Below are 22,936 nucleotides of genomic sequence, written 5' to 3'. Positions count from 1 at the left end.
TATCATACTAAGTGAAGTAAGTCAGAAAGAGAAAGACAAATAACATATGATATTACTTACATGTGGAATCTAAAATATGACACAAATGAACTTATCAACAGAACAGAAACAGACTCACAGACATAGAGAACAGACTTGTGGTTGCCAAGGGGTGGTGGAGGGATGGAGTGGGAGATTGGGGTTAACAGATGCAAACTATTATATATAGAATGGATAAACAACAAAGTCCTACTGTATAGCAAAGGGGACTACATTCAAAATCCTGTGATAAACCATAATGGAAAAGAATATTAAAAAGAATGTATATAAATGTATAACTGAATCACTCTGTTGTACAGTAGAAATTAACACAACATTGTAAATCAACTATACTTGAAAAAATAACTTAAAAACAAAAAGAACGCCGTCTTCTGAGTGAGAGGCAGTGAGCTGTACAATGTAAACCACCACCGTTTCTTGCCCTCTGGCTAAGAAAATAAAGCAGATACTCCGCCCTAAGCTAACATACAGTAGGACGGCAGGCTTCTTACTCCTCATAAACATTTGGTAGATGCTGCCGCTTCTGGAGCAGCAATTTTAAAGAACCTTCTTCCTTTCAGAAAATATCTTTCTTGCTCATAAAAATACACATGCACAAGGTACAAATTCAGAAAGCAGAAGTAGAAAGGAGGAGAAAAAAGTTCTTCACAAATCAACGCAGCCCAAGAGAGCTGTGCTAACGCCCTGGCACATAGCTTCAAGTCTCTTTTGTTACGTCGTCACCTTAAAAATGCATCTCCACGGCTCATTCCCAGCTCTTCACAATATCCTCTGCGGACCGAGAGGCCCGAGTTTGCTAAGATTTCTGCTCTGACGTGCGAGCATCGCCAGCATTCGTGACAACGAGCTGAGGCCAGAGCCGTCCCCCGTTTCTGTCTCCCCTCCAGCCCCTCTGCCATCACCCTGGTTTACACGGAGGTGACCGTGTGCCCGGAGAGACACTGAGGGGACTGCTGGGGGTGGGAAGGGGACCCTGGGCACACATGGGCCTCACCCACACTGCGGGCTTCCTGTATGAAAGTTGAAGGTTTTTTTAAGAGTATTTATGGATCTACTGTCAGTCTCACCTTACACGGACAGCTCCTGATCTACACAAGCGGGCAAAGCCTGCTGTCGCGCTGTATCGGTTCTGGCTGTGAGGCAGGCCGTGCGATGCTATCAGAGAACTTGGGCTTTTAACGCTCACGTGAGCACGTGTAAAGCCGTGCCGAGCATTTTAAGAATGAGAAAGGGTTTCTGGCAGAGAAAGCCCCCATTTTTAATAATGGCGACGCGGCTGTGTCCCCGCTCCACCTCCGAAGGAAACTTACCATTCCTTCCTCTGTTCATCCAACAAACACAGTCAGCCCTCGTCCAGGAATTCTGTATTTGACAATTCGCCTACTCGCTAAAACGTATTTATAACCCCCCAAATCAATAGTCCTGACCCTTCATGGTCATTTGCAGACGTGCACAGAGCGATGAAAACTTTGAGTCCTGGGATGAACACGTTCCCAGCGGATGTGGAACAAGGGGATGCTTCTTTCATGTTTCTGCTCTCAGGCTGTAAACAAGGGTCCTTTCACAGTGTACCTAGGGTCACATTTTGTGCACGTTTGTGTTTTTTCTTGGTGATTTTACTGTCTAACATAGCCCCCCTATCTACTGAAGTGCTGTCTGGGGCCCCTAAGCACAAGAAGGCAGTGATGTGTGTTATGGAGAAGACACGCGTGTCACACGAGCTTCGCTCGGGTGTGAGTTATACTGTTGTCGGCTGGGAGTTGGATGCTCGTGAATCAACAATACACATCAAATAAGCTGTCTGTAAACAGAAACACACATAAAACAAGGTTATGTATCCATCACTTGAGAAAAATGTGATTGCGCGCTCACAGGAACCTAACCCTTTATTCCCCCTGGAGCGACGGTTCACGACTCGCTAATTCAGTGTCTGCGGCGACTTTATAGAACACAGCTACCGTGAAAAACGAGACTCAACTGTACTGGGTGAGCACAGGCCCCGTGGGAGATGCTGAGTCTACGGAGAGGAAGGATGTCTCTAACCCAGTGCACCCCTCCAGCGCAGGCATGCGGGCTCTCCTACCAGAGCGACCAGGGATAGAGGGGTCCTTCCACTGCTGACACGCGGCCACCATCCGGGAATGAGTTCTAGAGCCCACTGGAAGGGGCACCGAGGGGCCTCCGGGCACTGGTCTCATTCTGTTTCTTGGTCTGGAGTGTGTTCCGTGTCTGGAAATTCATTGAGCAGCACGTGCCCGTCTCTGCGTGTGTATCATTCTCCAATCAAAAGTAAAAAACCAGAACAAAAGCACAAAAGCCACTCTAAGAGAACCACAACTCACGCGGTGCTTGGACAGTGACCTGGAGAAGGATCCAGCTCCCCTCCCATCCGCTTCACTTCCCTGCGGGCCTCCACGCACCTGGAGTTCCGGGACCACCTGCTTTTTCGACTGCTGCCCTGCACCCCCCTACTGTTGCTTTTCCATCCTCCAATGGCTTACCCTGAATCCCTCTTCCTGCTTCCATTTCCTCTCCTAAATAAGACCACAGATCAGCAAGGGCAGAGAACCTGCCTCTCTAAACTCAGTGGCCAAACGCAGCTCTCAGGGAGGAGAGCCACTGCATCTGAGAGTCTCTTTCTCGGCCACCAGGGCAAACCGGTCCTTACCCCTTTCCCTCCTTCTAAGTCAGGAGGCACTGCTGGGATCTCGTCACCCCAGCTCCCCTGAAACCTACCTTCCCTTGACCTACTCATTGACCTGATTTGCATGTGCAGGGCCGGGCATCTGATCACGGGCAGACATGTGTACTGGGGGTGGGGCCCAAGGGTCAGACACTTGGCCAAGCTCTTTGCTTGAGTTCAGGGGCTAAGCCTGGGCCTCAGCATGTGAAGGCTGGCAGACCTTGTCCCAGTGTCCAGCCTGAACCCCACACCTCACGGTGGCGACCAGGAAGCCAGCGGCAGGCTCCAAGGGTGCAGAGCTGTGATGGAGGAGCTTAGATTGAAAGTCCATTTGCTCACGCACCACTGTGTGTGCAATTAAGACCGTCTCCAAGCAGAAGGCAATGACCAAAGTCCTTCTCTGAGTACAGAGACAGCTGGTCTCCATTACCTGCCAGGTGATATAACTGGGACCTCATAAGCATATGGGGATGGAAAGGCACTGTAATTCGAAAATAATTTTGAGCTCAGCAAAGGAGGAAGAGTAGTGAAACTATTATATTACACGGCATCCTCCTCCAATTCAGAATGTAAACAGTCACCCCACCTTGGATTCCTGGTGGCTCTCCAGGAACAGCTGGGATTCTGTCTCGAGTGGAATTCTGTCTCGAGTGGCCACCGAGTGGCCAATCAGTGGAGGGATGGCTCTTGTCCACGGAGCTTGGATCTGCCCTCCTCTATCACACCTCCCCCTCCCAACCCCAGACAGGTAGGGACCTTTCCCCGATTCATCACTCAAGAAACGTTAACAGCTAAGGGTTACTAGGTCTCGGTTTTCAGAGCAGTATCACATTCATAATGACCCTCACAACTCGCCTTGCAACGTAGAATACTTTCAATCCCCATTTCAGAGATGGAAACACAGAGTCTCACTGTGTAGAGGACTTGCTCAGGGTGACATGGCCAGTGTGTCACCAAGGGGGCACTGGACACAGGCCTCTGGATCCCTAACCTTCATTCACTACATCGCACACCGTATCATATTAAGGGGAATGACCCCACAACTTTCCCACATGTCATGCCTTCCCATCATTGCTTATCATGGAGTAACAAGGAACTGTTACTCACCCCTGGCACTACTGAGGCTTGGGGCTGGATAATTCTCTGCTGGGGGGCGCTGGGGGCCTGTCCTGTGCATCATAGGACGTTTAGCCTCCTACTAGATGCTGGTGGTATCTCCCTTCCTCGCACTGTAGTTGCGACATTCGACCACGTCTCCAGATACTGCCACGTGTCCTCCGGAGCACACAGCCACCCCCCATTGATACCCCCCCAACAGAGCATTATAGTGAAGACACTGGCCGCAAAGATGGTCTATACGGCCCCAAATGCCGCTTCCCCCCAGCCCCCCGGGTCACATGCCAGGTGCCTCTGGGCAAGTCTTTTGACCTAAGTTTCACCGCGGTCACTTCAGAACACGGCGTCACCTCTGGGCTGAGTCAGGGTTGTCTCCTGCCTCCTCGCATACAGGGCATCTGAGCTGGGGGTGGGGGGCGGGTCCTTCCACAGGGGGTGGGGGATAGGCAGAGCTCTCCTGTGACCGGCGCCTGCCACTGTCCAGGTGGGCTGTGTCCTGGGTGCGTCTGGCAGAGTCCCAAACTGACTCTGAGAGATTCCCACCCACCACCCACCCTCCCCGGCTAGCTCAGCTCCCCTCCACCCACACCGGCTCCTGTCCCCAGAGTCCCTGCGCCCTGTCCCGTGGGAGGCCCTCTCGGGATGAGGGAGGCTCCCCTGGGCCACCCTGTTGAGCTGAGGACTCACAGAACTGCAGCTGTGACCCCTGCAAACGCTCTCTCTTCCTCTCCCCTCTTAGGACCCCTGTGTACACTCAGGGCGGTGGTGGTGGCCCGTGGCTCCCACAGTATTCTGCACACGTTCTCTCTGGGGTCTCACGTCTACGCAGCCGTGCCTGCAGCAGAACCGGGACAGGAGAGTCCACGCCCGCTCGCTGGTCTCCGCCGCCCAGAGGAGGTTTCGGTACCTCCTTAGGGAAGTATGACTTGTACCATGTGAGACTGTATCACAGTTGGCAGTGAAAATGCTCTTGCTGCCCCGTGAGTTACTACTAACCTCATTTTACAAAGGAGGAAGTTAAGACACAGAGGTTGAGAAACTCATTGGCTCCGAATCGCACAGCCCCTGAGGGGTGCACCTCAGAGTCAAGCCTCCAAACCCAGGCTCTTCAATCTCCCCACCCAGCACCTGCCTGGCTTGCTTCCCAGCCTTGTCCCAGCACCTGGTCACACACACACACACACACACACACACACACACACACACACACACACACACACACACACACACACACACACACACACACACACGGCTGAGGGCCACCCACTGCAGGCCAGGAGCCCCGCCCCTCCCCCAGGCACAGACACTGCAGAGGGTCAAAGCCCCTGATGTTCTCAGGGACCAGGTGGCAGGGGTGGGGCTGGAGATATCAGAGGGAGGGAAGGAGTGGGAGATGGACTTGGGAAGGCAGAAATGTTGATTTTGGCCAGAATCTAAGAAGCCTTAAATGCCTCACGCAGGACTTTGAATTTTATTCTAAATATAATGGGAAGGCATCGGGACGTTTTAAAGAGGAAAGCTCCGCTGTTAGACCCATGACTTGGGAAGAGAGAGTGAGGAGAGAGTTGCGGGAGGAGGTGCTGCAGGTGTCAGGTTAGAGGTTGCTGAGGGCTGGCCTGGGTGCAGGTGGATAAAGACATGTCACATTAGGATGACCAGGACTTGCTGACCAATGTGTAAAACATGACTGACATTCTTCATCCATCAGATTGAAAAAAAAAAGAAATTAAAAATAGACTGATAACACCTAGTGCTGATGAGGGGGCGGACAAATAGTCTCTGCTCTGCTCTTAGAAGTGTAAACTGGTACGACCTTTACGGAGAGTCATCTGAAGTTGTGTATTAAATTAAAACTTCACAAGCTCTGTGAGCCAGAAAACCCACTTTTAAGAATCTAGCCAGATATGGAATTCCCTGGCCGTCCAGTGGTTGGGACTCCACACTTTCACTGCCAAGAGCCGGGGTGCAATCCCTGGTCGGGGAACTAAGATCCCATAAGCCGCAGAGCGCAGTCAAAAAAGAAAAAAAAGAAGAAGACAAAAAAGAATCTGGCCTGGAGAAACAACTGTGTGAACACACACAGCTAAAACGAACAAGGAGGGTGACTGCACCACTGTTAGCAAAAGGGAAAAACCTCAAAACAATTGGAACTCCCTTCAGTAGGGGAATGGCTAAATAAAATATGGTACATGCACTCTGTAGCCCTTAAAAAGAATGAGGACAAGTGGCTCATTCTGATCAGAAAAGATGCCCAGTCTTTCCTGTGGACTGAAAATATCTAATTGCAAGCCAACATGCGTTTTTGTGATTTTTAAGAAAGGATTGCTGTGCCTATATATCAACATTGATGTACCTACGACTGCAATGGCCATGGGAAAAGAGCTGGGATGAATCTGTTAGTGTGGTTCCGTGTGTGTGTGTGTGTGTGTGTGTGTGTGTGTGTGTGTGTGTGTGTGTGTGTGTGTGTGTGAGAGAGATTAGAGAGGTTCAGAGGTGGGTGAAAAGGAGGCTACTACCTATTTTTTGTGCCATTTAAAAGATTATTTTAAAATTTGCATGTAGTGAAATGCATCTTTTCTGTCGTACAGTTCTATGAGTTTGAACACATGCTTCGATTCTTCTAACAACCATCACAAATGGGCTGCAGAACAATGTCAACACCCCACAAAATTCCCTGGTACTACCCCTTTGTAGTCAGACCCCACCCTCTACTCCCAAACCCTGACACCTGCTGATCTGCTCTGTCTCTGTATTGTTGCCTCTTTCAGGCATCATATAAATGGAATAATACACTTGATAATCTTTTGAGACTGGCTACTTTCACTTAGTATATGCATTTAAGATCCATCCGTTATCGTGTGTGTCAACAGTTCATTCCTTTTCACTGCTGACTAATATTCCATTGTGTGGGTTGTTTATCCACTGGCCAGTTGAGGGATATTTGGGTCGTGTCTAGTTTTTGGTGATTATGAATAATGCTGCTATAACCATTTGTGTTCAGGCTTTCGGTTAACCTAAGTTTTCCTTTATCTAGGATAAATACCTAGAAGTGGGATTGGTGGGCTATAAGGTAAGTGTACTTTTAATTTTGCAAGAAGCTGCCAATTTCCAAAGTGACTGTACCAGGGACTTCCCTGGTGGTCCAGTGGCAGAGACTCCACGCTCCCCATGCAGGGGGCCCGGGTTTGATCCCCGGTCAGGGAACTAGATCCCACATGCATGCCGCAACTAAGAGTCCACATGCCCCAACTCAGGAGCCTGCTGGCTGCAATAAGACCTGGCACAGCCAAATAAATAAATAAATAATAATAAAAACAAAAACAAAGTGACTGTACTGTTGTGCATTTCCACTAGCAATGAGTGAGAATTCCAGTTGTCCTGCAACCCCCTGGGCACATGGTATTATCAGCATTTTTAATTTCAGCCATTCTAACACGGCTAAAATGAGATACTAATGTGATAGTATCTCATTATGGGTTTTTATTGGTGTTTCTCTAAGGGTTAATGATGATGAATATCTTTCATGTGCTTATCTGCCATCTGTATATTCTCTCTGGTGAAATAACTATTCATATCTTTTGCCCATTTTCTAATGTATTTTTTGGTTTTGTACTGTTGAGTTTTGAGAATACTTTATATATTTTAGATACCAGTCCTTCACTGGATATATGGTTTGCAGATATTTTCTCATAACGCATAGCTTGTCTTTTCATCCTCTTAATGGGGTCTTTGGCAGAGCAAAAGTTTTTTTTTTTTTTTTTTTTTTTAACATCTTTATTGGAGTATAATTGCTTTACAATGGTATGTGAAAGTTTTAAATTCTTAAGTCCAATTCATCAATTTTTCCTTTCATGGATTATGCTTTGATGTCAAGTCTAAGAACTCTTTGCCTAGTCCTATGCTCCAAAAATCTTTTTCCTAAGTTCCTACAAGTTTTATAGTTTCATTTTACCTTTTAAAAAATATGTTTATTTATTTGGGTGCACCAGGTCTTAGCTGCAGCATGTGGGATCTAGTTCCCTGACCAGGGATTGAACCCAGGCCCCCTGCATTGGAAGCACAGAGTCTTAGCCACTGGACCACCAGGAAAGTCCCCTCATTTTACTTGTAAGTCAGTGAATCCTTTGAGTTAATTTCTGTATATGATGTGAGACTTTGGTCAAAGTTCACGTTTTTGCATATGGATGTTCACATGCTCCACAACCATTTGTTGAAAAGGTGAAGTAAAACCAAACGATATGCACTCCCAAACTCCTTCTACGAGGCCACCATCACCTTGATACCAAAACCAGACAAGGATGTCACAAAGAAAGAAAACTACAGGCCAATATCACTGATGAACATAGATGCAAAAATCCTCAACAAAATACTAGCAAACAGAATCCAACAGCACATTAAAAGGATCATACACCATGATCAAGTGGGGTTTATTCCAGGAATGCAAGGATTCTTCAATATACGCAAATCTATCAATGTGATAAACCATATTAACAAATTGAAGGAGAAAAACCATATGATCATCTCAATAGATGCAGAGAAAGCTTTTGACAAAATTCAACACCCATTTATGATAAAAACCCTGCAGAAAGTAGGCATAGAGGGAAATTTCCTCAACATAATAAAGGCCATATATGACAAGCCCACAGCAAACATCATCCTCAATGGTGAAAAACTGAAAGCATTTCCACTAAGATCAGGAAGAAGACAAGGTTGCCCACTTTCACCACTATTATTCAACATTGTTTTGGAAGTTTTAGCCACAGCAATCAGAGAAGAAAAGGAAATAAAAGGAATCCAAATCGGAAAAGAAGAAGTAAAGCTGTCACTGTTTGCAGATGACATGATACTATACATAGAGAATCCTAAAGATGCTACCAGAAAACTACTAGAGCTAATCAATGAATTTGGTAAAGTGGCAGGATACAAAATTAATGCACAGAAATCTCTGGCATTCCTATATACTAATGATGAAAAATCTGAAAGTGAAATCAAGAAAACACTCCCATTTACCATTGCAACAAAAAGAATAAAATATCTAGGAATAAACCTACCTAAGGAGACAAAAGACCTGTATGCAGAAAATTATAAGACACTGATGAAAGAAATTAAAGATGATACAAATAGATGGAGAGATATACCATGTTCTTGGATTGGAAGAATCAACATTGTGAAAATGACTCTACTACACAAAGCAATCTACAGATTCAATGCAATCCCTATCAAACTACCACTGGCATTTTTCACAGAACTAGAACAAAAAATTTCACAATTTGTATGGAAACACAAAAGACCCCGAATAGCCAAAGCAATCTTGAGAACGAAAGAAGGAACTGGAGGAATCAGGCTCCCTGACTTCAGACTATACTACAAAGCTACAGTTATCAAGACGGTATGGTACTGGCACAAAAACAGAAAGATAGATCAATGGAACAGGATAGAAAGCCCAGAGATAAACCCATGCACATATGGACACCTTATCTTTGATAAAGGTGGCAGTAATGTACAATGGAGAAAGGACAGCCTCTTCAATAAGTGGTGCTGGGAAAACTGGACAGGTACATGTAAAAGTATGAGATTAGATCACTCCCTAACACCATACACAAAAATAAGCTCAAAAGGGATTAAAGACCTAAATGTAAGGCCAGAAACTATCAAACTCTTAGAGGAAAACATAGGCAGAACACTCTATGACATAAATCACAGCAAGATCCTTTCTGACCCACCTCCTAGAGTAATGGAAATAAAAACAAAAATAAACAAATGGGACCTAATGAAACTTCAAAGCTTTTGCACAGCAAAGGAAACCATAAACAAGACCAAAAGACAACCCTCAGAATGGGAGAAAATATTTGCAAATGAAGCAACCGACAAAGGATTAATCTCCAAAATTTACAAGCAGCTCATGCAGCTCAATATCAAAAAAAGAAACAACCCAATCCAAAAATGGGCAGAAGACCTAAATAGACATTTCTCCAAAGAAGATATACAGACTGCCAACAAACACATGAAAGAATGCTCAACATCATTAATCATTAGAGAAATGCAAATCAAAACTACAATGAGATATCATCTCACACCAGTCAGAATGGCCATCATCAAAAAATCGAGAAACAATAAATGCTGGAGAGGGTGTGGAGAAAAGGGAACACTCTTGCACTGCTGGTGGGAATGTGAATTGGTTCAGCCACTATGGAGAACAGTATGGAGGTTCCTTATAAAACTACAAATAGAACTACCATATGACCCAGCAATCCCACTACTGGGCATATACCCTGAGAAAACCAAAATTCAAAAAGAGTCATGTACCAAAATGTTCATTGCAGCTCTATTTACAATAGCCCAGAGATGGAAACAACCTAAGTGCCCGTCATCAGATGAATGGATAAAGAAGATGTGGCACATATATACAATGGAATATTACTCAGCCATAAAAAGAAACGAAATTGAGCTATTTGTAATGAGGTGGATAGACCTAGAGTCTGTCATACAGAGTGAAGTAAGTCAGAAAGAAAAAGACAAATACCGTATGCTAACACATATATATGGAATTTAAGAAAAAAAATGTCATGAAGAACCTAGGGGTAAAGCAGGAATAAAGACGCAAACCTCCTAGAGAACGGACTTGAGGTTAGGGGGAGGGGGAAGGGTGAGCTGTGACAGGGCGAGAGAGAGTCATGGGCATATACACACTAACAAACGTAGTAAGGTAGATAGCTAGTGGGAAGCAGCCGCATGGCACAGGGATATTGGCTCGGTGCTTTGTGACAGCCTGGAGGGGTGGGATAGGGAGGGTGGGAGGGAGGGAGACGCAACAGGGAAGACATATGGGAACATATGTTTATGTATGACTGATTCGCTTTGTTATAAAGCAGAAGCTAACACACCATTGTAAAGCAATTATACCCCAATAAAGATGTTAAAAAAAAAAAAAAAAACCAAACGATATGGCCACATTTTTTACAAGGGTGCAAAAGTAATTTGCCTGAGCTCCGTGGATCTGTAAATTTGTTTTTCCAAAATGTAGGAAGTTTTCAGTCATTATTTCTTCAGGTATTTTTTTCTATTCAAATCTATTTCTCCTCTTCTCTTGGACTCCTATGACATGAATGTTAGACATTTTAATATTGTTGCTCCGGCCCCCAAGGCTTTTTTAAAAATCTTTTTTTCTCTTTGTGTTCAGGATGTTTTCTATCGATCTATCTTTAAGTTCACTGACCCTTTCTTCTATCATCTCCATTCTCCTAGTGAACTCTTCCAGTGAATTTTTAATTTCTGTTATATTTTCCTGTTCTAAAATTTCTCTTTGGCTTTTAAAAATAGCTTCTGTTTGTTTACAGAGAATCTTCCCATTTGTTTCAAGAGTGCTCACCCTTACATCTTGGAACCGTGGTATAACAGTTGCTTTAACATCTTTTTCTAATAATTCCAACCTTTGGATCATCTCAGGGTTGATGCTTGTTGATTGCCTCTTTCTTTGAGAATTCTTTTGGTTTTCATGGTACTCTGTAGGTTGAATAATTTTGGTTTGTATCCTAGACATTTTGAGTATTATGTTGAGACTTGGTCCTGTTAAAATTCTCAAAGGTTCTTCTGTGCTGATCTGCAGGTGCATCTCAGGGCCAAGCCCAGGATTTCATACCTGTATGTGAAGGACCCTTCTCAGGTGTTTCCCTTCTGTGGTTTTTCACACCCCAAGATTCTCTGGCTAGAAAGCCGGGATTCAGCCTCTGCGTTGCTCTGCACTCTTATGACCGGGACCACCTGAGGGGCAGAGTGGCGAGGGAAGGGAACCTGCAGGACCACCAGCACAACTGTTGAGGGGGTGTGGCTTCACTACGGGCTCTGCTACGGGGGTGTCCTAGCCGAGGAGAGTGATCGCACTGGGAGGCAAGTGAGGATGAGCGGATGTACACGGTCTGAGGAGCACAGGAAAGGCGGGGAAATGGAGGCCCAGGGTGTGGACCACACTTGCCAGGAAGGGACCATGAGGGTATGGATAAGGCTAAAAAGAAAGGCAGGTGTGAACAAAGTTGCTTTTCTTTAAGAATAAAAGACCTGTATATATATATATATATACAAAAACAAAAAAACAACCAACACAAAATCCCACCAAACTCCTTGTATTCTACTCAAATGAACTTGAATACACTGAAATAACTTTGTCGTTAGAGACGGTGACAGTCTTTTCGAGCTCATTTCCTCCAGAAAATCTCCCTGCCATCCAAAGAAAGATGGGCATCTACCTACAGTCGCCGCCACCTGGCGCCCCGGGCCCCTAAGCTCCCGGACAGCAAGGCTGGCGTTCTCTTCCTGACCACCTTTTAGGGCCAGCACAGTGCAGTGTGCATGGCAGGAGTACATGAATGTTTGTTGGAAGAACGAATATGCATGAATGAGTGAGGACTGGCTCCAGGACCTGGTGTGCCACTGTCACCAGCCCGGTCTGGAGGGAACGAGCATGGACTAGAGGCAGGGGCTGGTGATCAAATGAGGCCCCTGGTGAGAACAGTGCTTTGTCTAGCTACTCTCCAAAATATCTAAGTGTCTACCACTAGAAAATAAAACACACACACACACACACACACACACACACACACACACACACAGAGGAGACTAGAAGGAAGGCCAACAGGGATAACATCCAGAGAGTGGACCTACGGACGACTACTTTTTTCTGTACGTTTTGTGTATTTCACCATTTTTCCTGTTCCAATTCTAATCCTGAGCGCAGGAAGCTGCTTCCAGACTGGTGATTTAGACTGGGACGGACTGGCCCCACAGGAGGATGGGGACTGTCTGTACACGTGAACAGGGCTGATAACCCAGGGCCATTCACCTCCTATGGCAAGTGCGCAGACTGACTGGTCTCCTCTGCATCAACGAGCACAAACACACTGGGCTCACAGCGAACCCCCAAGGTGCCCTGTGAGGCTCAGCCCGGTCAGCAAGCTGGGCTCCTCTGTTGATTGCCAACAACCATCTTATCCTCCCCGAATCCCACACCCCCGGGGTTTCTCCGTCTTCAAGGAAGGAAGACAGGGTGTAGGGGACAGGTGGGGGAAGAAGCAGGAGTGCTGGGACAAAGTAGATGGAGTCCCGGAGATGGAACTGTGCCCATCTGGGACACCTCCATAACCCAACTTTACGGTGCGCAGCCCTGGAAGGGGGGCAGGGGAGATGGCAGCCCATCTGGGAGCTCTGGGTAAAAGTGCCTGCCACCACAAGATAATAAACAGCAATAATTAGGCCTTCCTGGAAAACTGGGTAATACTGTTATTACAACGTTTTATTATCTGTATGTTTTACACGAATTTAATTGCCTTCAGCTGCTATAATTTGGGAGCCATGAGGGCGAGAGCAGAAATAATAACGAATTGAACCACAAGCAGACCCAGGGTCTGGGGAAGGGGTGGAGGCTGCTTCACTGATGGGCTCTGGGAGCCTGGGGCTCTGAGATTCTGATCTGGCCTGCAGGAGACAGCCCCCAGACCCCACGGTCCCAGGGGGCACCAGACAGCAGCCCCAGCCTGCCTGCCTCTCGTCCCTCAAATACCATCCACCCTGGGAGGGTCGGTTCCCAAGAGAACGTAAGAATTATCTCCTCTCTTTGCATCGAAATGAAAATCACTACCCTTGCCCCCTATAGCAACCTAGATTCTTCCACTCCAGAATTCATCTGAGTCAGTTACTTCTGTGGCTTAGGGAGTGCTAAGTCAGACAACACAACTCTCTTCTATTTAAGCGAAGCCATTAATAAATATTATATTGTACTTTACAAATCAAAAGGAAAAACAGAAGCTCTCTAACTACAGACCATTCCAGCCAGTTGATTGAACAAAGCCTGACTCTCACAGCTTAAGCTGAGGAAGTTATAAATTATCAACGTGTCGAGCTTCGCCCTCTGAAGCTTCTTTTCCAGATCTGACCGTGAAGCTGAGTATCCTGTCTTTAAGTTCTGTTCATTCAGCAAGAGAGACATCTTCAATTCTAGCCCACGAAGGCGGATGGTGCTGACGTCAGGGTTTTATCTGCACCCTCCTCCGCCCTGGCTATTTCAATGGCGTTTTTGAATCACTCTGTAACAGCTTCAATAACCTGGAAATTTGCAGAGTGGATAATCAGCTACAGCTTGAACCTCCCCCAAAGTTCCCTCACTGATGACCCTAATGTAGCGGCAGCAGCAACAGCAAATCGCAGCGGAGCCAAGGGGCCTGGATCAGGAAGGCTGCACGTGTAGGCTCTTCTGGGGGCGTTTTCCCGAAACTTCTCCCTGGAATCGCCTGCATCTTTGGGTATCGCCTTAAGAATTCAGAGCCCTTTATACACTGCACTTTTACTAACTTCCTAGGAAGAAGACACAGAAGACTAGAACGTCTTTAAACCTGTCTTCGTGTGTGTGCTTCGTCCTCCTTTTAGGGTGTGGGGTCCCTGAGAGAACTGGGTTCTACTTCCTCTCTGTTCCACAATGCAGTGATTAAACAGAGTCCTGAACTTAGAGCAGCCACTTAAAATATCCTGAAAGTTGTGTTGTTTTATAAAATCTGCCATGGAAAATTTCTCCTTAGTGCTCCCATCACACCCACACACACACCCACCCACACCCACACCCACACACGCATGACTCGCATGTCTAGTTCCATTTTGGTACACTGACTTCCATCAATAAACCAACAACGAGAGATTCTTCAGCTCCACTGAAAATACCCATTTCCAACAGATTCCATCTGAAACACTATATAGGGTGACAAATGTCAAAGACAGAGAAAGGTCATCTATTTTATCTCTGCTCATTTTAAAAGACAGTTGCTTTACAAGATTCTTACATTCTGCCCCAATCTTAACACCATCTCCCTTTTGGAACAGTTCAGGCCCACCTGATGAAGAGCTCAGATTTTACGAAGACTCAGAACTCTAACAGAGGGGACTCTTCCTGTGTGAGGCTGGGCCCTGTAAGCCTGATTATTATTAAACAGGATGAAATTCTTCCTTTGGGGGAAAGGTCGGAATGATGCTAAGTGACAGTGGAGCCAGATGCTTCATTTATAACCAAGAACCAGGTGAGGCCCCAGGAGGGCCTCCACCCATGAGAGCACACATTGCCCAGGAGGGATACCCCTTCTGGAGGAAAAAGTGTCTGAGTGATCCACTGAGAGGCCCAGCTCCTCTCGGAAGACGCTGCAAAACGAGTTTCCACATTTTCCTGACTTCTCAGAACTTACACAAAACCTTGATATTTGTTTCCCTTCCCCAGTCTCTATTCCTAACTCTTGATCAAACATGGTGGTGGTACCAACAGGAATTTTGACTTTTCCTCCAGTTCCCCGGCAAGGTTTTTACCCAATGCATTTATATATCAATACCTTGCCGGACGTCCACTGACCTGATTTCCCCACAGCCCTGACCCTTCGCGAACACCCTCCCCAGGCTGCTCCACGCGGGCCTCTTACCAGCTGCCCTGTGGGGCGACTTCCTCTCCGCCGCCTGGCTCTCCTTCCTGGGGTCGGCGGACGGCCCTACCTTCTCGGGGTCCCGGGGGCTGGCGTCGGGGGGCGCGGGCAGCTGGGGCAGGGTGAGGGTCTGCAGTAGCGGCTTCCTGGGCAGGGGCGGCTTGGAGCTGAGCTGCTCGGTGGACCGGGTCTTCGCCTTCCCCGGCTCGTTGGGAGACCTGGCGCCTCGGGCGGCGGGGCCCGTCCCGGGCGGACCCTTGTCGTTCCTGGAGAGCAAGGTCAGCCCTCCTTTCTCCAGCCTGACCTCCGCGCTGTACCTCTTGATTCCCCTCCCCTCCGGGCAGGGCGCTTCTCTGTGTTTGAAGGACAGAGACGTGGAGCGGAGCTTGACCGGGAAGGGGCTTCCGTCCCCGCCCGCGGGCCTCTCCCGGGCGGCTGGGCCGGGGTCCGCGGTGGCCGCGTCCGGAGAGCCGCGCTCGGCCGGGGCGGGCGGCTTCCGAGGACCGGGCTTCAGGCCCTGGGGCTCGGCGGGCGCCGGGAGGTCCTCGAGGGCGGCCTCGCTCTTCCAGGCCGGACCGCTCCTGAGAAGCGGCAGCCGGACGGCGGGGCCTCGGGGCTCCAGCAGGCGGCCCCCCGCGCGCGGCCACTCGCGGCCCGACGACACCGAGAACTTTTTGGCGGCCCGCGCCTCGCGGCCTCCTCGCTCCATCTTGCGCTCCGGCGCCGCCGCCCTCTCCGTGGGGGATCCCTCCCGCTCGGCCCTGGGGGGCTCCGGGGGCGCCGCCTCCTGGTCCAGGGATCGGGGTGCGGGCGCCTCTGCAGGCGACTCCGAGGCAGGCGGTGAGGGGGCCGCGCCGAGGTTCGCGTTCGCTGTCGCAGCCGAGGCCTTGTGCTTCAAGCAGCTCTTGGGGGCCGGCGGGCTGGGGGCCGGGGCTGCTGGCCCTGCGCCCTCGGGACCCGGAGCGTCCAGAGTCAGTCGCACCTCCTTCGGACCGGTGTGGTCTGGCCCGTTGGGACCAGAGGGCGTCGTCTCCCAGGTGGCTATGGGTCCGGGCTCGGGAGGGGTCGTGTCCCCCTCGGGGATGCAGGGAGATAATCGACCCTCGACGTCTCCCGAAGCACAAACCACCTCGTCTGCTGTGTCCCCGCCGGGGGGACACCGGGTTTCCAGGGACAGCTCCTCCCTTGGGTTTTCGCTGTCGGGATTAGGGTGAGGGTGCGGGGAGCCTTCTGGGCAAGACGGGGACTCCGAGCGGGGGTGTGGGCTCGACACGGGCTCTGTGACCTCCATGACCTCCGGCGTGGCCAAAAGGCTGGAGGGGTTCTCCCCCGGGGGGTTCTCATCCTCGGTGCTAGCGGTGAACGCCGGGCAGTGCTGCAGGCGCGCCCGCCGCGCACGGGGCCCCACAGGTGGCAGCATGGTCGCCTGCCCCCCAGGCTCAGCGCCTCTGTCCTGTCCCCCCTCCTGCTGCCCAGAACTGGGCTTCTCCTCCGTGCTGACTTTGGGTAGCGGCTTCTCGTCGTATTCCTCCTCCTCTGGGGTACACGTCAGATCGCTCAGGGATTCGGACTGCGCTCTCTAAGAGGAATAAAGTGGACAAAAGACAGCATCATTAGGACGAGTATTAGGAAGCCTATGGCCTCCCCATCGTGTTCAAGGTTTAATTAGGTTTAAGGGAAGCAGAATGTCTCTAAAGCTGGCACTCAAGTGGTCATTCACACACAGCTGTCTTTTCTTAATCCTCCCTTACTGGAATCTTGCCTCCCAAGTTCAGCTTTCAGCAGAACTGAGGCCGCTATGCCCCTAAAATAAACGTTGCCTGAGGCTCTCAAGGCCAAGCTAGAAACCAGTGGACACTGCTCTACAGAGTGAAGCAAAGGGAAGGGGACTAGCATCGGCCGGGTCTGCCATGCTCTGTGCTCGACATGGTTACCTCACTAACTCCCTGATTGGCTCCAGTGAGGAGAGGATTATTATTTCCTGCTTGCACCTGGAGAACTGGGAACTCAGAGAGGTCCCTGCCTTGGCCAAGGCTGAGCTAGTGGCCCAGGGGCAAAGCTGTTGCCCTCTCTGACCCCCTGTGCTGCCTCAGAGCCAGTGTCCCCAGCCGATTCCTTCTCTCTGCAGGGATGCACCCTCATAGCAAAGGCAGAGGCTGGTTTGCCTAAAACATGATTCCTATCATCCCACCACGGTCAACAGCAAACCATAGCTGACAGGATAACGCCCAAACTTTTCAGCTAAATTTGAAGTCTTATATTCTGCCGTTTTTTATTTTATTTTTTTTGTCTTTTTGAAATTTTTATTTTATGCTGGAGTATAGTTGATTTACAATGTTGTGTGAGTTTCAGGCGTACAGCAAAGTGATTTAGTTATACATATATCTATTCTTTTTCAGATTCTCAGGTGGGGGGAGGGATAAATTAGGAGGCTGGGATTAACATAGACACACTACTATACATAAAATAGACAATCTATTCTGCCGTTTTAAATGGTCTCTCCCACTCCCTGCTCTGGTCAAGCCAAGCCCCTGCCATTTTACGTACCAGACTCTGGGCCTGAGTGACTGGCCGGCTGCCCTCCAGCCCACACCTCCAGGGCTCCACTAGCACCCCCAGAGCTAGCTCTGATCCCACTCCTACAGGAGGCTTTGCCTGGCTTAGCAGTAAGTCACGGCCTCGTGCTATTTTTCTTCCGAAAGGTCTCTGGAATCTAGATTTGGTCCACTTCCTCCCCACCATCCACAAAGTCAGTTCTTGCTCTTAGGAAGGAAAGGAGATCAAGGTAGTCATGATTCATTCACAAGCAAATGTGAAAATGACCGAAAGGCTGAGGGCACTGAGGCTGGTGTTTTTGAAAAGTTCCTGATTTCAGACCTGTCTTTAGACTTTATAGAGTCACCCAGGCTTCTGCACAAGGGCAGTGCCCTCCTTCCTTCTTTTTAGCAAACACCCAGAGAAGTGTTTGCAATCGGTTATTGTTGTTGTTGTTGTTTTAACATTTTCCAGCTGGCATCTGCTTGCTAACACAACATAACTGGGATGTTTGTGACGACACCTAAGCTAGCTTTGCCAAGATGCACAACCCTATTCCCCTGGATTCCAAAAGGGGAAGATGTGAAATCCCCAGAAGAATTTTCAAAAGCTGCAGGTTCCTAAGGTGTGACTGGCCTTTTGTTACTACAGGAAATCCTCGATGTGGAAACCCCTTTAGGACGGTGGCTCATGTTTTCAAACTACTGGAACGCACATTAGGTCAACACAAAGCTGAGGAGCGGGCCTGGCTTGAGCACATCCAGCTTGAGCCACTGGCAGCTCCGAGGGGTTACGGTGGGAGGCCAGGCAGAAGGAAGGCTGGCACGGAGCGTGCGCTCCAGAGGGTGCCCCCCCCCGATGCTGAGCAGAGGCTCTGCAGGGAACAAAGCGGCACCTACCCGAGCCTGGGCTCTGTGGCCAGGACAGCAGGAAGGATGCGGATACCCGCTCCACCTCCGCCACCCACACCTTGCCTCCCGCTCTGGGCCCTCAGAGCAGCTTCACCCCCTGGGACCCTCCCGAGGAACTGGAAGCAGGGGACCCACTGCTCAGCCCGCACCCAGAAGGAGACTCTAGCATGGCTGCCTGCTCATCACCCTCCTCTTGCCAGAAAGAAAGTGTCTCTGGGCAGCATGCACATCATCTATGGGCAGAGGACGGGCACGATGGGCACCTCTCCCATCCACGGTGTGGAGAGGAAGCATCTGTTTCTGACACCCGGGACTTGCTGGGAGCTCTGCCAGCCAGGCGACCTCGGGCTAGTCATCTAATCACGCTGCTCCCGACAGAACAGAGTTAATAATATTCCCTCTCCTGGCACTGCCTGGGTGGGGATGAGGACCAGCTGGGGTGGTGAGATGTCAGTATAAACATTTACGGGCGTTCCACTTCTACTGCGCCAGAGCCACGACGGGGCACGGTTCTGAGCAGCAGGGTAACAAACATGCTGAGACAACCAAAACCTAAGCTGGCCTTCCGTGCGTTCCTCTTCCCCAACCCCTGCTTTGGCGGGGGCAGACGGGTCCAGCCAAATGCAGCCCTGAATACGTTTTTCAAACTTGTAATAAATATCACAATCTTGACAGCCAAGGTTTTCTGTTTGCTCGTTTTCCTGTACCAGATGGGATTTTGGGTCTACGAGCATCTCCTTCTCAGCCCCGTCATTCTCTGCAGCCAGGCGGACCCCACAGCCCGCTTCTCAGCTCCTCTGGGGATGAGGCATCGCAGGCACCACTGGGCAGCAGAGAAGGTGACAACCCTACATGGACCTCGAGCCCCTGGTCCCGTGAAGACAAAGCACTGCACGAGCGAGTTCTCAGCTCCCAGAGGGACGAGCTGATGACTGCCCGGGCAGCACACCAAGGAGGGTCTGTCCTTACAGGGGCACCACCCCTGTGCTGCTAAGTAGGTCCTCGCCCCAGGCAGTGTCCATTCTAGCTGTTCAGCTTCTCCCTTGGTCATTCACGCGTTTGTTCATCCATTCACGCATTCCACTAACGTCCACGAAATGTCAGCTCTGTGACTAGTGTCACCCCAGGGCTAGAAGTACAGTCTGCTCACGGAAGACTGGCAATAAACAAGTGAGCACCTCCATTTACAAAGGTCACATCCGTGTATAGCCAGTGCCGTGGAGGAAGTGCCCGGGGTGATGGGCAGGTGGGCTGCTTTCCACAGGACGTTCCTGGGGAGCCCCTTTGGGGAGGGCCTCGGAACCCATCCCCCAAGGACTGAGCAGGGGACACAGCTGGTCCCAAGGCCTGGGGTGGGAGGCAGCTTGGTGAGTGCCAGAAGCGGAAGGGAGGCCACAGCGTGCTGAGTGAGAATGGAAGGAGGTGGGCAGGGCCCGGCTGCGCCGGGCCCGCAGTGTGGACATCACACTGAAGACAGTGGGAAGGTAGGGGACCCAAGGCACAGAGCAGGTTCTTGGTAAGCGTTGCAGAATGAAGACCGAATGAATGAGTGCTTAGGACGGGAGGGACATATCTGAGTTAGGTTGAAACCATGAGCACCCCCAGCTCCTGCGGCATGGTCATGGTCCCACAGCCCTCGCGGGGGGGGGGGACCAGGGGCTCGAGGTCCATGTAGGGTTGTCACCTTCTCCGCTGCCCAGTGGTCATCCCCAGAGGAGCTGAGAAGCGGGCTGTGGGGTCCGCCTGGCCACAGAGAATGACGGGGCTGAGAAAGAGATGCTCGTAGACCAACATCCCCTCCCTCCTTCCCTCAAGACAAGATGGTGGGGTGTTGAGAAGTTACCCTGGACCAGCTCGGCACTTCGGGGGGGGACCGCCCACCCTGCCCCTGCCCGGTTACCGAGGACAGACGCCGCATTTTGCTGCACCGCTGGTTGCGGGGTTTGACCAGGAGCTTGTGCTTGGCCGCAGAGTTGTCCAGGCAGGAGGAGAATTCTGGGGGATAATCGAAATCAGCCACGGGGGCCACGCTGCCGTCCGAGGTCCTGGGGGAGACGGAGGCGTCGCTCACTTGCCTGGAGAAGAGCTGGTCAGGAGACTGTGGCCGGGACGAGGAAACCACACAGACCTTCAGGGCACAAGGAACACACAGGCCAGGCCGTCAGCTTCCCCGAGGAAACAGTATAGCCGGCACATCAACCTCCCCTTTCACTGGGCTCATCTCTGGGCTGGGGGTTTGAAGTGTCGAGCCAAACCCTGCAGGCCCATCACTCATTTCCAAGAACCTGAGTCCTAGGTGCTCTGTAGCCAGTAACTCTGCCTTCGCCCACCCACGGCAGCTGCACAGGTGCTTCAGACAAGTGCTCCTTTCTCCCATGACACCGACCAGCCCAATTCCTCCAAGGGCGGAGTCAGGCTTGGCCCTGTCTCTGGAAGCCATGGGGGGTGGCTCAAGGGTGTGATTTCACAGGCTGGGGCACAGCCCATGCCAAGCCCTGCTCTCAGCATCCCATCATTGCTCACTCTGGGGTTCTGTATCTTCACGCCTTCTCTTGGGACAATCTGGCTGTAAGTTACCCCTGTTAAGTCTCAAATATTTTACTAGTTCATACCTCGGCAGGAAGTAACTGAAAGGCAGCAAAGGGCAAAAGTGTCGCCTGGGAGGAAGGGGTTGGGGGGAGTCACGTGGAAGAGTGATGGTAACACCGGGTTCTCCTGCAAAGACACTTATCAGCATAAAGTAGCAGACAGGCACCCACCGCGCACCCGGGGGAGCAAGGTGCAGAGGGAGACCTTGGGAGGGGCGGGGCTTTAGTGACAACCCTGCCACCTGCAAACAAACACAGCTTTCTGTTCCAGCATGGTGCTCAATATTAGTGTCAAGTTCACACTTTTTCCCGAAGTGTTTTATTTTCCAGTTTCTTTTACTAAGCGTCTTAACCACGTTTAAGTGTACAGTTCATTGGTATTAAATACATTCATGTCATTGTGCATCCAACACCACCCACCACCTCCAGAACTTTTCCTCTTGTAAAACTAAAGCTCCATGCCCATTAAACACTAAGTCCCCGATCCCTCTCCCCCAAGCCACGGCACCCACCCTTCTGCTTTCTGTCGCTATGAACTTGACTAAGTACCTCGTATAAGTGGAATCGTACAATACTCGTCCTTTCGTGCCTGGCTCAGTTCACTTAGCGTAATGTCTTTGAGGTTCATCCGTCTTGTAGCCTGTGTCAGAATTTCCTTCCTCTTCAAGGCTGAGTAATATTCCACTCTGGGTATAGACCACACTTTGTGTGTCCACTCATCCAGCCCAAGACACTTGGGCTGCTTTCACGCTTTAACTACTATGTGTAATGCTGCTACGAACGTGGGTGTACAAATATCTCTGCAAGAAACTGCTTTCAGTTCTTTTGGGTCCATACCCAGAAATGAAATCGCTAGATCATAAGGTGATTTTATGTTTAATTTTTCGAGGCATACTGATTTCCACAGTGGCTGCACCATTTTACAATCCCACCAACAGGGCACAGGGTACCAACATCTGTCTTCATGCTCTCTCCAACACTTGTTATTTTCTGTTTTCTTTTTTTTCTTTTTAACAGTAGCCATCGGAATGGGTGTGAGGTGGTGCGCTGCTTACATTTTAACCTGAGACCATACTTTTATGCACCGCACGATGATTTAGTAAATGCCCTCCTCAGGAAGGAAGCGGTGACAAGAAGACACAGGAGTGAGGGGCTCCCAGGGGCCCGGGTGCATCTCGCTCAGGGTCTTTCCCACAACCCTGGGCCACACAGGAGCACGTGCCCAGCAGCCTCCCCCACCAAAAGAGAGGAGGAAACGGAAGGAAGACACTGTTCGCAAGCGCACCACTGACGCGGGGACCACCCACTGCAGAGGAACGCATTTTCCCTGTTAACGTAAAGTCCCTTGTATTTTCCAGTGCAAGTACAAAGCTTATTCCTGTCGATGGGGAGAAGACAATCACCAAAATGAGAGGAAAAATGGTTCTAAGTGAACATAATCTCTTTTAGTTCTGTGGTTTTAGCGATCGGGGTCTTACGGGAATAAAACAGGAAAGATTATTTTGAAAATAAACCACAGGACACCTGGCCACGACTCCCTCCGTGCCTGTGGCTTTGGCTCTCACTGTTGTAGCTGATGACTCAGGAGGCCCCCTGCGATTGGACGGGAGACACCTT

The 22,936-nt window shown here is 49.8% G+C and overlaps 1 protein-coding gene across 13 annotated transcripts in view; it reads right to left on the bottom strand.

Annotated features, from left to right (window-relative positions):
* Nucleotides 1-22,936, bottom strand: part of CRACDL (CRACD like) — a 175,918-nt gene that overhangs the window by 60,499 nt on the left and 92,483 nt on the right. For 11 of the 13 annotated variants that reach the window (XR_009544137.1, XR_009544138.1, XR_009544135.1 and 8 more), the window contains 2 exons: nt 20,632-20,859; nt 15,286-16,864 (listed from right to left, as the gene is read on the bottom strand). Coding sequence is in view for 9 of the 13 variants with exons in the window: in XM_060169446.1 (XP_060025429.1) it covers nt 15,286-16,864; nt 20,632-20,859 (1,807 nt within the window). In the remaining 4 variants the exon portion in view is untranslated. Of the gene's footprint in view, nt 1-13,418; nt 13,934-15,285; nt 16,865-20,631; nt 20,860-22,936 lie in introns of those variants that run through there. The other 2 variants (XM_060169455.1, XM_060169453.1) reach the window with 2 other exon arrangements.

The sequence above is a fragment of the Lagenorhynchus albirostris genome, chromosome 13, assembly GCF_949774975.1.
Source record: "Lagenorhynchus albirostris chromosome 13, mLagAlb1.1, whole genome shotgun sequence".
Taxonomy (NCBI): Eukaryota; Metazoa; Chordata; class Mammalia; order Artiodactyla; family Delphinidae; genus Lagenorhynchus; species Lagenorhynchus albirostris.
This window is presented reverse-complemented; position numbering and strand designations above follow the sequence as displayed.